The 18680-nt window shown below is 42.9% G+C and overlaps 2 protein-coding genes across 10 annotated transcripts in view; one reads left to right on the top strand and one right to left on the bottom strand.

The window, feature by feature from the left end:
• LOC108265714 (helicase ARIP4) overlaps positions 1-17911 on the bottom strand; it is a 64644-nt gene extending 46733 nt beyond the window's left edge. For 2 of the 9 annotated variants that reach the window (XM_053680206.1, XM_053680207.1), the window contains exon 1: positions 16891-17911. In XM_053680206.1, coding sequence (XP_053536181.1) covers positions 16891-17137 — 247 coding nt within the window. In that variant the 5' untranslated portion in view covers positions 17138-17911. Of the gene's footprint in view, positions 1-2781; positions 3353-4645; positions 6130-16890 lie in introns of those variants that run through there. The other 7 variants (XM_017468339.3, XM_017468341.3, XM_053680208.1 and 4 more) reach the window with 6 other exon arrangements.
• LOC128632841 (uncharacterized) lies at positions 6001-8830 on the top strand. Its single transcript, XM_053680209.1, has 2 exons — positions 6001-7975; positions 8036-8830. Exons 1-2 carry the CDS (start codon positions 6104-6106, stop codon positions 8777-8779), a joined length of 2616 nt encoding a protein of 871 aa, XP_053536184.1. The 5' UTR covers positions 6001-6103; the 3' UTR covers positions 8780-8830.
• Positions 17912-18680: the final 769 nt, after the last annotated feature.

The following is an 18680-nucleotide window of genomic DNA, read 5'->3' as shown; positions in this document are numbered from 1 at the left end:
AAAAAATTTATTATGCTTCTCTCTTTTTCCAAAATAAGTTTCTCATATTAAGATGGACTACTTTTGAGCTTGTTCTGAAGCCCTGCTGGCAAGCACAAGCAAGCAAACACACACACACGCACGCACGCACGCACGCAGAGCTAGGTCTGAGAAGCAGGGACGCTTATGTAACTGAACAAATAGCTGTTACACAACATTTGTGATAATAGGTACAGAACGTACCACTTCCTCATTATTACCAGAAGTCATCACGCTTTTGTAAAAAGGCATGCACCAAAACTCAAAACCCTGGATTATGCACACCAGCACTGACCAAATCTACAGCTGTTTGTACAGAATGTCTACAGAATCTCAAGAGTTAAACTATGTTGTCTTTCAAAGGGTGTGTCTTCAATGTGGGAATGTTTATGTTTTTCCTGTTTGCTTCTGCATAGTGCGAGATGTGTGCTTACTGAGGAAATGGTCACAAATCACCGGTGTGTTCATACAAATAAATCTCATCTTACTTTTCAAACAAAACGGCCAGCCACCTATTGACACACATACTTAATAGCTTATTACTTTTATAGAGCTCAGCTTTGGTTATTAATTATTTTATGTCCATTAGTGTCCAGTGTTTCCACTTTGGAACAGGGTATAGAAAGTGAAAGTATGAAAGTTTGCTACACCAGGGCCCAGTACTTGGCCAGAGTGTCACAAAGGTCAGAATGGATATAAGTGCCATGTTGACACTTTCATAAACCTGACAATAACATTGTGTAACCCACTCCCTAAGCAACATTATACCTTATTATTAATATCTTATTTGACTGGTCCTTTGAACTGAATGGGGTTAATCCAAACCTCAATAACTCAAAAACTAGTGGGTTTATAAATAATGTCAGCTGAGACCCTTTGTGTTTTGTCAGTGTAAGGTTCAAGCTCTATAGGTCTTTTTAAAAAAAAAAAAAATAGGCATGATATTATTTAAAGAATTTTTTAAATAAAATAAATATGTACTGATGGGGCCTGGGGGAATTTATCTTGCAGATAAAGAGATATCTGGCTATAAAAAGTTCTAGGCAGATCTAGGCAGAAATGCACTTTCCATCTAAATAATGTTCAGGTTCTGTTTACGCAAACAATGCAACTATCAAGGCACTGTTTGGATCAGTCATACTAGACTGTTTATACATTCCACTAATACAGTGGTTCTCAACCTGGAGGACGGAGAGATCGGAAGTGGGGGCGCAAATTGTTTTCTCAAAAAAAAAAAACACAGACAGGACATCATTTGTTTATTGCTTTTCAAATACAATGTGCATAAATAATAATAATTAAAAAAAAAACATTCCCTCTACCTCTGTATTTTCTTTTTGCTGGGGAGAGGCAAGATTAGCCTGCCTTTTATCTAGCGGTCAGAGCAGATCAGTGATGCCAACTTAGTGGCTTTTCAGACCCCCCCAAAAAGCGCCACGGGGCAAATCTAGCGTCTTTTTGGACAAGCCTTAGCGACTTTCCAAATGTGGCCAGTACTGTCCTGCAAGCACAAGGTCTTTCTTTCCCACTGCACTCTCACCTCTCTCTGCATCTGTTCTGTTTAGTAAGTGGCTGAGAGCCAGAGATTTAACAATGCTAACGAGACACGCCCTTTTTCCCAATTTGCATAATTCGCATGCAAATGGGAATATAGAGATTGATCCCCTCCCTTCAGAGACTGGGCCACAGGGCAGTTTTTCAGCATGATAATGACCCCAAACACACCTCTAAGACGACCACTGCCTTGCTAAAGAAGCTGAGGGTGAAGGTGATTGACTAAACCCTATTGAGCATCTGTGGGGCATCCTCAAATGGAAGGTGGAGGAGCACAAGGTCTCCAACATCCACCAGCTCCGTGATGTCATCATGGAGGAGTGGAAGAGGACTCCAGTGGCAACCTGTGAAGCCCTGGTGAACTCCAACCCCAAGAGGGTTAAGGCAGTGCTGGAAAATAATGGTGGCCACACAAAATATTGACACTTTGGGCCCAATTTGGACATTTTCACCTAGGGGTGTACTCACTTTTGTTGCCAGCGGTTTAGACATTATTGGCTGTGTGTTGAGTTATTTTGAGGGGACAGCAAATTTACACTGTTACACAAGCTATACACTCACTACTTTACATTGTAGCAAAGTGTCATTTCTTCAGTGTTGTCACATTAAAAGATATAATCAAATGTTTACAAAAATGTGAGGGGTGTACTCACTTTTGTGAGATACTGTGTGTGTGTGTATATATATATATATATATATATATATATATATATATATATATATATATATATATATATATATTACACACACACACACACGCATTATACCTGGTCTCCTCCGATATGGAGGGGGCGTGCGACATGATAGGGGAGGCTTGGGGGGCTTTACTTACAAAAGATGGAGAAGCTCTTCACTAATACATACCACTGGAACACATGTACAAACATTTGAGACCAAATTTACCTAATTCTAAAAGTATAAAAATATCAAAAGCAGTGATCTTTTTTATTTCTATGCACCCGTTTCAGGATTTCTATCAGCACTCCTGTTTATACTACAGGCTCCTAACCCTGGTCGTGGAGAACCCGCTGACGTGCACATTTTAATGTTTTCCTTGTGTTGGGAGCAGGGAAATCACTAAAATGTATATGACAAGAGAATCAGAGTCGGTAACTCGCGGTTTATAAACCTACACTACTAACCAAAACTCAAAGAGGGTTATTTGGCCAGTGTAAAAGCAGGTCACGAAAGAGTCATGAGGTCACGCACCTGTTAGAGAGTCTGACTCATCCAGCAGCAGCATGATGTCCAGGTCCTGATAAATACCTCTTTCTGTTTCTTTCTGCCCTTTAAATGAATCTCCTGTGGATGCTGATTACGTTCAACTTCTGCCTCTGTCACAGTTGTCTACCTTTGTATGTCCTGACTATTGTCCCTACACTTGCTTCCTTTATCTTCCCCTAAAGCGTCTCATTTGAAGAGAGTGTTTGTGTGTGTGTGTGTGTGTGTGTGTGTGTGTGCATGTGTGTTCTGCCAGTCAGTGTGAATTACAGCCTCACAAACCAGGAAATAGGACTACAGCCACTTTACATAATCCTGCACACTGGTGCCGGGGCCTGTCTAGGGGGGTTAACGACTAAAATGCCATCACCCCACACTTCCCCTCGCCCTTTCGTAACACTTCCCACATTAGATGGAGGAGGGAGGAGGGGGGACGGTAAGCAGAGAAAAAGGAGTAAATGTATCTTGTATGAGTGTCACTCACAGTATTAACATAGTATTAGCTAACTGTCCTCTGGAGTTTTAAATTTGGTCATTGAATCAGAATGGCAGCTGTAAGACTTCTTCAGTTTCATAGAAGATAGGAAACTTTGCTTTATGTTAACTCAGTGACCTAATAATGACCTGTAGAGCACAGTCTGATAAAAGTATAACATGAATAATTATACTACAGCACTGTTGAATTCTCAAATCAGAAGGTGTGCATTAATTTTCTATAACTTTGGGGCTCTGACAGTGGTTTATGTAACATAAATGTCATGCTCATTCTAATCATTTCTAAAGGTAAAAGTCTAATAATAAACAACTTAAATGTGTATTGTTAGACTTGTTAGACAAAACATCAGACTAGGGAATATCTTTTTGTACATTTCCAGACACTTTATACTCATAGATACTTTTCCCTGTAATCTGTATGTGGTTCTTCCAACATAAATGGAAAGAAACTCAAAATGTGGATAACATTCTCCCCTTCATCTTGTATCACAGAATCCACGTACACAGCCAAAAACGAGAATTACTCTCCAAATATTTGTCAACAGCATAGCATTTAAATATGGACTTTTTATATATTTATGACCGTTAAACATTATAATATTAATGATAAATGTTTGTTAGTGTGTAACTGAACTAACTCATCATAATCAACAATAATTAACTCAGTCAGAACCAAGAGATGTAAAAGTCGCATGCTTACTTTCTCTTTTCCCCACAGAAAAAATTCCTCACAACCAAGTCAAAGTGGGTTCTGATTAACATTGTACTGACAACATTGTTCATAGTACTATTCCATCAGCTCATCTATTTTATTCAGGCATACACGTTTATTCCCCAACTTTTTCTTTACCCACTTCCACAGAGTTCTAACAATCAACAGCTCCCTGAAGGCATGCCATATTGCCATGTAATATATCATGAGTAAATGTCTTCGTCTTTTTGACTCCCCACATAAAAGGTTACAGTTTTTGTTGAAGGTTATAAATTTGTCATATTTCCCTTCTACACTTTCATGTCACTAGACACAACCGGAAAAATAAAAGTGAAACCATGTGAACCAAGGTTTATTACAGGTTACCTACATACACGCCAAATACTTAGTTTTATGTCTAACCTTATTAAATTATTATAGATTTATGTATTTAAACAAGCAAGTTATGCTTTCTACTTCTTATTTAAGCCAGGGAACCAAGAAGTCTGAAAAGGAAAGCTTTAAAGATTCACACACTTTTAAGAAATTACTTGTTACTCATTCCTTTAACTTCCTCACTCCCTTTCGCACTCCCCCTTGTTAAATAATTCTAGTCATTCATTCATTCTGACTCTGCAAGGAAAAAGCATGCATAGCTGTACTCACCCATGATGATACACCAGGACAGGACACAGCACACTCGTCTGAAGAATCTTCTCTTTCTTCTAATACACACACACACACACACACACAGACCAAGCGGACTGTGTTTATAACTTCCAGCCAGACTGTGCAATGAGGGTGAATGGCCCAGATGGCCTAAAGCCTCGTTGAATGCTTACAAAACAATGTGGCGCTGCAAAAGTGCCTCTGTGACCTGTTAGTCAGGAACCCCCTACAATGCCCTATTCACTTGATCCACCAGTAGTGAAAGCCAGCAACACACACACACACACACACACACTCATATACCTCTATGTCACTGATCCCTCTCTCCTCTGATGGGACTGTCTTAGGTAACAGAGTTCACAGGGGTACCAAAAGAATCAGGGGAAAAAAGAAAGATTTTGTGTGAGAAAAATGAAGGGGGGGCTGCAGGAAATATTTATAGGACAATGCTCGAGATTTACAAAGTGCATTATATAACCTTGCTATAGCGATTCAAAGGTACATGTTCTATTCACAAACATAAAGCAAAATCATTGCACAAACCAACAATTAACAGAGAACTTGAGCACAGGCAAACAATTAATAATAATAATAATAATAATAATAATAATAATAACAATAATAAAAAATATACACATATGTTTACACACACACACACACACACACACACATATATATGTATATACACACACGCACACACACACACATATATATATATATAACCCCCCCCACATATACCACATAAAAATGGGCAGAAATATTTTTAGTATTTAGTACGGTGTATATTCTTTTCTATTAAGTATAATGTAAACATCTGACTACAGACTAGGCCATTTACTCTCACATGAATGTCACGATTCCCCCTTGAAGCAGCATGCTCTAAGCGCGAATGCGTGAGCACCTGCTTTTCCGTTGTTGACTGTAATGACATCTGGACACGTGGGTTTTGTTTATGTTTCTGTCATGTCTCCTCCCTGTTCTGTCATTGGCTGGGATTTCACGTGGGTCTGAATTGCTCTCAGCTGCTAGCGGTTTAGACGCTGATCATATCCGCATATATACCGCGCGCCTCCCAGCACACAACGCGGAAGAGTAAATGTTTAGAGCTAGTTTAACGATAGTCATAGTCATAGTCCTAGTCCTAGTCATAGTCCTAGTCCTAGTCATAGTCCTAGTCCTAGTCCATGTTTAGAGTTAGTTCGTGCTGGATTATCTGCTTCCAGCCCCTCGTCATAGTTCGTTTCTTGTTTTGTTTATCGACCTAGATTCCTGCCTTGCCCCGTGTATGCCTGTTTGCCAATCGCCTGACCTCTTGCATGTTTGTGAATTACGTTTTGGATCACGTTTTGGATTTGTCTGCCTCTCTCTCTTTGTAATAAACAACTGTTCATCCTGCACTTGCATCCGTCCTATCTCTGCTCCGTCACGATTCGTGACAGAATCTTCCGCCAAAACATGGTTGCAGGACGAGAGAGAAGTCACGCCACAGAAACCAGGGAAGTAGTAGGACAATACCTCATCGGGGAACGCTCGGATTACTGGCCGCATTTTTCGTCCGTGCAATTTCCCCAAAGGTACGCCGTTGAATTGCCACCAGAGACAGCGGGATTGGGGAGCTACCCGCTGGAGTTCCTCTTCAGCTGCCAGGTGTATTTCTGCAGCTTGGCATTTCCCAAGCCTACTAAGAGAGAGTGGATCGGGTTCCTGGTGTCCAGGTTTTGCGGTCCGGCCCGTGACTGGGCGGAGCAGCTGGTGAGTGCTGGGTCGCCAGCCCTCCATGATGTCACTCAGTTTGCAGAGCTGTTTATGGAGGCATTTTCACAGCCTGGACAACTTCATGGTCTTAATTTACTGGGGTGGAGAGTCAATGGACAGCCCCAGGTGGACCCACCATTCAACCTCTATTATGAGGAGATGGACAGGGCAGTAACCAGCGATTCACTTCAGTTTCCGGCCAACGAGGGGGCGAAATCTCCGAGATGTATGACCAAGGGCTGCAGGAGAGAAACTCAGCTTCAATGTCCCACCTGCAAGAACCTGGGCCTCCGGGAAGCTTTCTTCTGCTCTCAGGAATGCTTCAAGAGCAGCTGGCGGGAGCATAAGAAACTCCACCGGAGAGCCCGTGCAGAGACCCAGCCCGGGATCAACAGGGTGACCTCGGAGTGCCCGTCGGAGGTCATAGCACCAGAGCTCAACCCTGAGGTCCAAGTCCAGTCTCAAGTCCCTGAGGTCCAAGTCCAGTCTCAAGTCCCTGAGGTCCCAGTCAAGCCTCCAGTCCCTGAGATCCCAGTCAAGCCTCCAGTCCCCGAGATCCCAGTCAAGCCTCCAGTCCCCGAGATCCAAGTCAAGCCTCCAGTCCCTGAGGTCCAGGCCAAGCCTCCAGTCCCTGAGGTCCAGGCCAAGCCTCCAGGCTCTGAGGTCCAAGCCAAGCCTCCAGGCTCTGACGTCCAAGCCAAGTCTCACGTCCCTGAGGTCCGAGTCAAGTCTCACGTCCCTGCGCTCACGTTCAAGCCTGCTGATCCAGTTGACCAAGCTCTGCTAATATCTAAGCCTAATGACCAAGTTCTGCTCACGCCCCAGTCTGCTGACACGCCCAGCCAAGCTCTGCTCACGCCCCAGTCCGCTGACACGCCCAGCCAAGCTCTGCTCACGCCCCAGTCCGCTGACACGCCCCGCCAAGCTCTGCTCACGCCCCAGTCCGCTGACACGCACCGCCAAGCTCTGGCCACGCCCCAGTCCGCTGACACGCACCGCCAAGCTCTGGCCACGCCCCAGTCCGCTGACACGCACCGCCAAGCTCTGGCCACGCCCCAGTCCGCTGACACGCACCGCCAAGCTCTTCCCACGCCCCAGTCCGCTGACACGCACCGCCAAGCTCTTCCCACGCCCCAGTCCGCTGACACGCACAGCCAAACTCTGCCCACGCCACAGTCCGCTGACACGCACAGCCAAGCTCTGCTCAAGCCACAGTCCGCTGACACGCACAGCCAAGCTCTGCCCACGCCACAGTCCGCTGACACGCACCGCCAAGCTCTGCCCACGCCACAGTCCGCTGACACGCACCGCCAAGTTCTGCCCACGCCACAGTCCGCTGACACGCACCGCCAAGTTCTGCCCACGCCACAGTCCGCTGACACGCACCGCCAAGCTCTGCCCACGCCACAGTCCGCTGACACGCACCGCCAAGTTCTGCTCATGCCACAGTCCGCTGACATGCACAGCCAAGTTCTGCTCATGCCCGAGTCTACTGACACGGCCACCCAAGCTCCGCCCATGCCCAAGGTTCACCTGGTGACCTCAGAGCCTCAGCCTCCCTGTTCAGCTGAGGTCGTCGCTCAGCCTCCCTGTTCAGCTGAGGTCGTCGCTCAGCCTCCCTGTTCAGCTGAGGTCGTCGCTCAGCCTTCCTGCTCCATGGCAAACATCGTTCCCCCCTTCTGCTTTGAGGAGGCCCACGCTCCTCTCCCTGGCCGCACGGAGGCCCACGCTCCTCTCCCTGGCCGCACGGAGGCCCACGCTCCTCTCCCTGGCCGCACGGAGGCCCACGCTCCTCTCCCTGGCCGCACGGAGGCCCACGCTCCTCTCCCTGGCCGCACGGAGACCCACGCTCCTCTCCCTGGCCGCACGGAGACCCACGCTCCTCTCCCTGGCCTTACAGGGGACGTCGCTTTGCCTTCATGCTCCGACGAGGACGTCGCCCTGCTTCCCTGCTCTGCCGAGTACAGTGCTCTGTTTCCCTGCTCTGCCGAGGACGTCGCTCTGCCTTCATGTTCCGACGAGGAAGTCACCCTGCTTCCCTGCTCTGGCGAGTACAGTGCTCTGTTTCCCTGCTCCACCGAGGACGTCGCTCAGTCTTCCTGTTCGGCTGTGGTCGTCGCCCTGCTTTCATGCTCCGCCGAGGACGTCACTCTGCCCTCATGCTCCGCCGAGGTCGTCGCCCAGCCTGCCCGCCCAGCCGAGGACGTCGCCCAGCCTGCCCGCCCAGCCGAGGACGTCGCTCAGCCTCCCTGTTCAGCCGAGGACGTCGCTCAGCCTCCCTGTTCAGCCAGGGTCGTCCCTACGCCGCCAAGAACACCGTGCAGTTTCCTGTCTCTGCTTTGGACATTCAGCCCAGGGGGCCGGGCCCGCCAATGAAATGGGATGACTCATGGCACTCCTGGTGGAGTGACTTTGGGGGGGGGGGGGGGGGGGGGGGGTTCTGTCACGATTCCCCCTTGAAGCAGCGTGCTCTAAGCGCAAATGTGCGAGCACCTGCTTTTCCGTTGTTGACTGTAATGACATCTGGACACGTGGGTTTTGTTTATGTTTCTGTCATGTCTGTCTGTTCTGTCATTGGCTGGGATTTCACGTGGGTCTGAATTGCTCTCAGCTGCTAGCGGTTTAGACGCTGATCATGTCCGCATATATACCGCGCGCCTCCCAGCACACAACGCGGAAGATTAAATGTTTAGAGCTAGTTTAACGCGTATCATAGTCATAGTCACGGTCCAAGTTTAGAGTTAGTTCGCGCTGGATTATCCGCTTCCAGCCCCTCATCATAGTTTGTTTCTTGTTTTGTTTATCGACCTAGATTCCTGCCTTGCCCCGTGTATGCCTGTTTGCCAATCTCTTGACCTCTTGCATGTTTGTGGATTACGTTGTGGATCACGTTTTGGATTTGTCTGCCTATCTCTCTTTCTAATAAACAACTGTTCATCCTGCACTTGCATCCGTCCTATCTCTGCTCCGTCACGATTCGTGACAATGAACACTCTGTGAGGCTAAGAAAATGGGACTGTATTCAGTATTGATGACTTAAGTCGAAAAGGCACGTCAATATTTACATGGGAAAGTTCCTCGTATTCAGAATCTAGTTATGCAGCTGTGTAAAGGGATAGTTCACCCAAAGATGAAAATTCTGTGATCAATTACTCACCCTCATATCATTCCAAACCCATAAAACTTTTGTTCATCTATGGAACACAAATGAAAACTTTTTTAATGACTTAATATCCTTGCGCCAGCTGAAGAAACATTTGCTTAAGTCCAAGGTCACAACTATGCTTATCTGAGACATGTTTAAGCAAACCCCACACAGCATGTGCAATTCTCTGAACAGAGCTTAAGATTGTAGTTATGTCTGAGATTTGAATACCATTGTGCACAATGTATGCCTTAAATTCACACTATGTGTGCTTAACTAAACTCTGAATATAGCCCATAATGCTTATAGGCCATGTGTGAGTGTCTTTGAGGGTAATAATTATCAAAAATCTTTATTAATACAAGCCAATATCTTCTTTTTATAGTTGCTGTTACTTATGCAATGCCCACTTTCCCTGTTTAGGAATGAAAATTAATTAACACAAGAATGAATCAGTTACTGTAAATAAATAATGTGAACATGTACTGTAGATGACTTAGGGGCACTTATGTGTGTAGTGAACAGCAGTTGACAATCAGGCTACAGAAAGGTTTGCCACATTGTGATTGGATCTTAGTTAACGAACATAAACAAATGCCTGGTATCATTCAGATAAGCTGCTAAGACAGCTGCCATACATCTCTTACAGGACAGGGAAGGAGACCCCCTTCACCCTCATCCGCATGAGGAAGGACTTCTCGTTGAACCACAAATTGACTCTAACCACCAAACTCGTTCGTAAGGTTTAGGCCAGCACTGCCATAAAAATTCCTTAGGACCTCTGGATGCAACAGCAGTAGTTGAAACAAAGAAAGGCCACAAAGACCCATCCAAATCCATTCATGCATATGTTTTGAATCCTTAAAGCTGACATAAACTGTGACACATCCACTTCACAGTCATGTAAAGAACAGTTTATGTTCATGGAAAATGATTGTCGGCACAAAAATGTATATGAGATAACCTATTAACACATAAATGAATCATGGGCGAATGCATTAGTTCAACAATTTCTTATCATGTTTGGACTTTATGTGTTCAGCACAATGCTTATAATATTTTGAAAGAGGTTTGGGAAAGAAAAATGCATAGGCAAAACTTTAAAGACACTTCTCCAACTGTGTACTTTACACTATGCAAATGAGTTCCACACTAGGGTGGGCTACACTGTGGCCACTTCTGGCATAAATAGCCAGTCAAATTGCTGGAATAGAAAAGCACCAGATTACAATCTCCTTCTTAGCAGAAATGGATAAAGGTATCTCCCTGATCGGCACCCCCTTTTTCTGAGTTTCTAATATGACGAGGAAAGAAACATTAACAGAAACACCACTTTCTGAGTTTCTAACCTGACGGGGAAAGATATATTAATAGAAACACCACGTTCTTTGGTGTCTTTCAAGTTTTCGGCCTGTGAGTTTGAAGACATTAATAGAAACAGTCGTCCAGAATCTCTGATGTGTTAAGGAGAGAGGAAATGGTATGATTAAGGTTAAACTTTTGCTTTTCTCTTCAAGGCTCCTTCAGCTGCATGTTGCAGACTGTAAGGATCCCCACATCGACAGATATTGCCTGACCCACACAGCTCCTCAGTGACACAGTCCAGCCTGCAAAGGACCCTGTGACGACTTCTTCATCTTACTGCATGGTCCAGACTGTAGGAACCCTCCTGGCATGATATACATGATAAACATTGAGAGTTTAGAGTGAAGTTTAGCTTGTGTTTTAAAGCTTAGTAGCTTGTTTTTAATGAAAAAAAGATTTTATTTTTATTAATTGGCTGAAACTCAAGGTTTCAGTATCATGCCAATTCTACTGCCAACCATTTTTTTGTATAATCTATTAGCTTTGACTTTGCCTTCTTTCTGTCACTTTTTTCAAAGTATTTTTCTGTCTTTTCTTTCATATGTAACCTCTTAGAATTCTTTGTAGATACAGTGCCCTCCACTAATATTGGCACTCCACTAATGTTTAACCTTTTGATCTTTTGTTCAAAATGTTCACAAAAATATTCTCCCCTCATGGATATCAAACAATTGCAAACACAACACAGTTTATCAAATAAAATATCTTTTTAAATATAGGTGTGCAACAATTTTTGGCAACCCTATGGATTCATATGAGAATTTTTTAGAAGTATATTCCCATTGATATTTTACATTTTTTTAATACACCTGGGTGACTAGGAATAGGAAATTGTTCAACCATGACTTCCTGTTTCACAAGGGTATAAATTTGAGGTAACACATAAAACCCCGATTCCAAAGAAGCTGGGATGCTGTGTAAAATGTAAATAAAAACAGAATACAATGATTTGCAAATCTCATAAATCCCCTATGTTATTCACAATAGAACATAGAAAACATATCAAATGTTTAAACTGAGGAAATGTACCATTTTAAGGAAAACAACAAGGTAATTTTGAATTTGATGGCAGCAACACGTCTCAAAGTTGGGACGGGGCAACAAAAGGCTGGAAACGTAAGTATTGCTAAAAAGAAACTGGAGACCTGGAGGTTAATTGGCAACAGGTCAGTAACATGATTGGGTATAAAAAGAGTATGTTAGAGAGGCAGAGTGTCTCAGAAGTAAAGATGGGCAGAGATTCACCAATCTGTGAAAAACTGCTTCTACAATTTGTATGATAGGCATGATTCTGTAATGGAAATCACTGCATGGGCTAATCCATAACTCATTGTCTGTGAACACAGTTCGCGGTACCATCCACAAATGCAGGTTAAAGCTCTATCATGTAAAGAAGAAGCCATATGTGAACATGATCCACGAAATGCCGCCGTCCTCTCTGGGCCAAAGCTCATTTAAAATGAACGGAGGCAAAGTGGAAACTGTTCTGTGGTCAGTTGAATCAAAATTTTTAATTCTTTTTGGAGAGGGAACAACTGGCTATTTATCAAAGCTCAAGTAAGAAGCCTGCATCTCTGATGGTATGGGGGTGTGTTAGTGTCTATGGAAAGGGCAGCTTGCACATCTGGAAAGGTACCATTTGCAAGCTGTTGGTCATGGTCTCTCTCAAATTGATGACCAAGCCATACAAGATCGTCCTCATTGAGGATTCTTCAATGCAGTTGACTGGCGAGGTAAGGTTTTATGTGTTTCAAAATGAGTTTTACAACGTCCAATTCCATCAGTTTAAGATTCCATTGTGAGCAGGGGCCTTACCTACACTGTTTTTCAGAACATTAAAATCTTCTTTTGGAGATGCACATTGGAACACTGCATTTGCTCTACTGGTCTCAAATTCAGTGATGCCAAAAGCAATAAGGGTATAACAGAACAACATTATGACTAGCAGCAGAGACTACTGGGACCTTGCTTACTCTGTTTCTGAATACTCTAAAGGTTAGAGATGCTATGGAGTGAACCCAGGACCTCATACACGCAACGCATGTGCACTACCACTGAGCCATATACCTTGTATAATTAGGCAGAATAGAGGTGAACAAAGATAAAATTGAGAAATCACATTGCATCCAAACAATATTATTCATTGCCTCATGGGGACTAAGAGAACATAACAGCAACTGGCTTCTGCAAGGCATGAATTGGGAGTGAGCCCTTGATCTTTGGTTTACATTATTAACTCTTTCCCATTTGGCAATCATGCAATTAGCAGGAGTGGAAGAAGTTTCCCATGGAAATTATGTTGTGTCCTAAAAACCTTCATGGACATCTACAACGTGAGAACAGAAAGACATCAACAAGCAGGCACTGCAAGGCATGAACAGGGATTGAACCCATGATCTTCAGTTTACAAGACCAACGCCTTCACACTTGGCCATCATACCTGCCCAAGAAATGCCTGAAGATATCTTGTAGCACAATGGTCCTGGTGGAACATTGTTCCATTTTACTGCACCAGCTGTATATGGTTGAATTGATAATAAAAGGCACTAGATGTGACTTGATATCCAACCAAACAGGTCAATAGACACATAAGACATGCCAGTAACATTCTGCATAGAAGAGTGTTGTCCCTACTGAAATATGCTCAGAACCATAAGACAGCACTAGGACCCCAATCAAGCAGTCAAAGTACCCAGTGTCAGTCACAAGTAGCAGCAGAAACTACTTGGACCTTGCTTATGCTGTTTTTCAGAACTATAAATTCTTCCTTGGGAGATTCACATTGGAACACTGCATTTGCTCTGTCGGTCTCAAGTTGACAAATGCCAAATGTAATACAGACATGAAAGAACTGCTTCACCACTACCAGCAGAGGTTGTGTTGACCTTGCTTACTATGTTTTTCAATACTTCCAAGACTACAAAGGCTGGAGATGCTGTTGATTGAACCCCAGACCCCATCCATGCAAAACATGCACTTCATCACTGCTCTAAATCCCCCGAAACAAGACACACCATAGAGGCAAATAAAGATAACACGGAGAAGTCATTTTCACATCCAACAGATTCTATTTATTACATCATTTACTATATAAGACACCACTATGACCACAAGCAAGCAGTGCAAATTACCAGGTGTTATGCTTTTTGTCAAAGAATTAGGCTCAAATTCAAAGGTGGCAAATGCAATAAGGGCATAACAGAACTACTTCATCAGTAGCAGGAGAGATTGTAGGGGCCTTACTTACGCTGTTTTTCAGAACTTTAAAGTCTTCTTTTGGAGATGCACATTGGAACAATGCATTTACTTTACTGCTTATATTGAAAGGTGCCAAATGCAAAAAGGGTGTAACAGAACTACTTCATCACTAGCAGCAGAGACTGCTGGGACCTTGCTTACTCTGTTTTATAATACACTAAAAACTGCAGATACAAGGGATTGAGACCAATGACCTTTCTCAGCACAGGTTAGATTTAACGCAGCGGATATCATGGACAGACGCATAGGGATGAAAGAGTAGCTATCGATGAAACGTTGCTTGAATGTCTTATCATACATTTAAATGATCCGACAGCCTTGCATAGTAATTTGGAGTGTTAGCCCTGCTTTTGCAAAATATTCCAATAGTATAAAATTGTCAAACCCTGAAGCGTTGTGTGCAACCCATGTGTAATTCTGATGATGAGGCTTTCTAAATATTTGAACAAGTTGATCTATACAGTCTGTACTAGCGGCTGTGAACTCTTCCCCTTTAAACGTAATCGCGCATATGAAATTTGCAATGTGTTTACCGTCTGTGTGTTGTGTCTAAAAATCATAATAAAATGTATTTGTCGCTAGGTGGTTCCATTTTTATCGGTTGTATGAAACATTGTTGTACTCAGTCATTAACCAATTCAGCTTTACAATGGATACAGTGTTCTGCAGGGCACACGTGTTTTTTTGGTGCGGCTCCGTTGACGTGATATCACCTATTACATTTCTGACAGTATTTAGTGACATCACACTGAGCGTACTGTTGTCCTGTTTGTGTTTGTTTATGCGCGTTATAACAGTAGGCTGATCTGCAGTACCGCAAACAATCGTGACATTGCCTCATTTTGCCAACGTATTTATGACAATCAGGTGCATTACATACATCGCAAATGTATTTACACCTGTGGTCTCTACGGCTAGTAAAACCATGGTAACAGTATTCGCACACGTATGGTGTACCACTGAATGCTTTTAGGTTCTTAATCAAGAAATAATGCTCGTTGTGTAGATACAAGAACACGGTCTTATTATGAGGCTCATCATTGTTCGTAAAGTGTTCCAACAGACCAGAACATGTTCTATGGAATACCACTATTTTAACATGTAACAACCGTTCAAACCATGTGATGTCATTAAACCCTATCTTTTGTTGTACCGAATACCCTACAGTTTTATGTAGAGACGCGGCTAACAACTCAAGTTCACTACATGGCGTATGCGGTTGTAGAAAATGGGACAGACAGATCGCAAAACACACATTGTTAGATCTATTGGGGCAAAACAGGTTCATTCTGTTTCTGGCAATTACCTAGTTATGAGCTAAATCATGTATCTTTCGATAAGCACCACTGTGTTTACCGTGAGCTATAGACACGTTCAGATCTAGACATTCATCAGCCCGTATGTCAGAATTCCTTTGCATAATGTTCTCAAGTTGTTGTGTGAATATGTGCAAATCGTAATCGTTATCAGGTGACAAGACAGCGTTAACATCAGAGGGTAGACTAGGGCCTCTCAGGGTAATGTTGATTAAGCCCCCATCGCTGGCCAGCAGTCTGGAAAACGACACTATTTCAGACATGGTATCATGCAGAAATATAGTGTACGCAGCCAGGTCTGGAGCGGTTATCACACGCATGTTTATACGACGCTGTATCTCCAGCCCATTAAATCTGAGTCTCGGTACCACCGTATAATGACCAACAATCCCACCCTCTCTTACGATAGACTCAATAGCAACTTCGGATAACCCAAAATTTGGCTCTGAGGGATTAAATGATTGACTGTCTGACCCCCACCCCACCTGTTGTGAATTTGAATCACTGTCTAACGATGAATTTGAATCAATGTCTAACAACGAATTAGGCATTGGTTATGTTTGAACCTCAGCCATTGATCAAACACTGTTTAATAAGTCCAACAAAGTATCAGTGGTAGACTGCTGTCTGTTCAGATCCTCCATTGTCCGAATTAAACCCTGTAATGTCTGCGTTACCACGCTGTGTTACCAAGTACACAGACCATCGTCGTCACATCTTCTAAATTTAATTGCTGCTCCCAGATTATATGAGTTTTCACCACACCGCTTTGACAGCAAATAAACACACACAGACATAATACAGCGGTATAAAATACGTATTGTACAACTCACCCGAGCTTCTTGTTTTTAACAAATTGTACAAGCTGTTTTAACAAATCCATCGTCAGATATGGGTTGTGATCAACGCGACGAATCTCCCCAGCAAAGAGTTTCTGGGTTACTATGATGATATGTTTAGGTGTGATGGTATGTTTTTGTAATGCTTCCACAACTCTTTGATTATATAGATGTTGATTCTTCTTTATAATGTCCAGACGTTTGGCAACGCTAGCAAAAGTCTTTTCAAATCCTGCAATACGATCCTCGATGGCCTTGAACCCAGTTTGTATCACGTCCAACGAGTCTCTGTTATTGTCTATAATAGCAGGAGCCTTGCGACCAAAAGCTTCTTGGTTTGAAGGCAGATTGTCTCCAGGAACCGGGGTAAATACACAAGCGTCCCACGATTTTAACAAATCCTGATTCCAGTTCAAACCAGAGACTCTAGCGCGCGGTTCATTCACAACTGACTCGGGGGGAATATCGGCTTAGGATACTTAGGATATCGGCACGAATTAAGATGATGAAACTTTTATAACACACACACAAAAAATTTTTTTTAAAAAAAAACCTGCTACATACCGTCTGTCGATCGTGGGGGAGATCTTGATCGTTTACATTTAGACATCGCGACACCCATGCTGTGGACCTGAGCGACTGTTTTACGCTTGGCCTTTCCAGACCTCGTTGGTATACGGTGTTCAGTAGAAACCGCAGCACTATTTTTGAACTCGGGTGCAGCGACCTTGTTTACAAGATTTGACAAGCATTGAACAGTAAAAAAACGAACACAATACATAAGAAAATATCTTAAACCGCTTTTAAACATAACAGACAAATATCTAATTATCACAATTCATACCCAAGACAGGGTTTTCCAATCTGACTCGCGGGACTTCTGTGTTCGACCCTTTGTGTAAAATAAAGTAAAATCATTATACACATACACAACACATCATACATAGGAACGAATACTTATAAATAATAACAACGTATGTACCGCTTGCCTTGTTCAAAAAATTTATTTCGTCTACGATGTTCGGGATAGACACAATGTCAGCATCACCTGTAGCGTTAGATACCTGTTTTATCCACCACAGTAAACCCATAAATTCGTTTATAAATAAAAACATTCTTAAAATGTGTAATAATAACAATAATAATAAAACAAAACACTTACTGTTACGATAGATGGCCATCTCCTCTTTGAAGTATTCTCCAAAATAAAATATAAAACTTAGCGGTGAGCTAAAACGAGAATCGCCGATTCGCCTAAAATTACACAGCGCTCTGTTACACAGCCGAGATCTTAGAAACTTCTGCGTAACTGACCCCAATTTTAAACATAAAGCATACCTGTTGTAGGGTGTGTCGTAAAGCCATCAACACCCCCACAGACTCTATCATAAACAAGCTGATTGATAGGATCACACCATGACCCCCCTGGTCAAAAAATAAATAAATAAATAAACAAAATAAAATCTTGGTCAGGAAGAAACAAAGGGCCATAAATTAAGCACTCCTAGAGAAACGTAGGCCTGAGAAGGACGAGACCATAAATTAGCGAGCTAGTGCTACCACCATGATCAACATTTTGACAGAACGTACTGGCTACGATGAAAACACGTGTATGGGTGTGTTTAGAGAGAGAGAGAGAGAGAGAGAGAGAGAGAGAGAGGCAGGCGTGTCTGAAAACATGTGTGGGCGGGGTTTAGCGAGAGAGAGGTGTTTCAGTTTAACTTCATTAATGCTTAACACGGTGACTGGAAGACATCTCTGGAAAAAACTTATCTCCTAGTTTAAACATTACGGCGATTCTTTTAACCAGCACTTTAACATTTTATTCTTTTTAAACAGCTCTTTTAACAATTTTTACATCCTAAAGTTTTTATGTGTTTTTTGGAAGCCTAGTAATACGGATTCTTTTTAAACAGCTCTTTTAATCATTTTTACATCCTAAAGGTTTGTGTTTAGAAGGTATGTAATACAAACGATTCTTTTAAACATTCTTTTTTTAAAAAAAACGCTTTACCTTCTAAACGTTTCATTCAAAGGCAAACCGGCCTCCCTAAAAATCATAATCAACATTTGTTTTAATTTATTTCACAAAACAAATATTCTACTCACATATGTACACATTCAAACATCATGCTTTTCTAACAATGTGTTTACACAAACGAAATAACGCCACACAGTAACATAAACACATTCCCATATTAAAACATGGATATTTCTTTCAGAAGTATTTCACCCCACCAAAAACCAAACTCATTAACATGAACACCTTTTGTTGGGAGGGGGACTATTACCCCCACACACACCTCTCCACAACACCCCAGACACCCAGGAGGCAGATTGACCCCCTGATACAC

This window comes from Ictalurus punctatus, chromosome 5 (genome assembly GCF_001660625.3).
Source record: "Ictalurus punctatus breed USDA103 chromosome 5, Coco_2.0, whole genome shotgun sequence".
Classification (NCBI taxonomy): Eukaryota; Metazoa; Chordata; class Actinopteri; order Siluriformes; family Ictaluridae; genus Ictalurus; species Ictalurus punctatus.
Note: the sequence above shows the minus strand (reverse complement) of the source record. Positions and strands in the feature narration are given on the sequence as shown.

Bases quoted from the DNA above. Each gene is read 5' to 3' on its own strand.
- LOC128632841 (XM_053680209.1), top strand. From the start codon at position 6,104: ATGGTTGCAGGACGAGAGAGAAGTCACGCCACAGAAACCAGGGAAGTA. The intron at 7,976-8,035 runs GTCGTCGCTCAG...TGTTCAGCTGAG, and splicing joins AGCCTCCCTGTTCAGCTGAG to GTCGTCGCTCAGCCTTCCTG.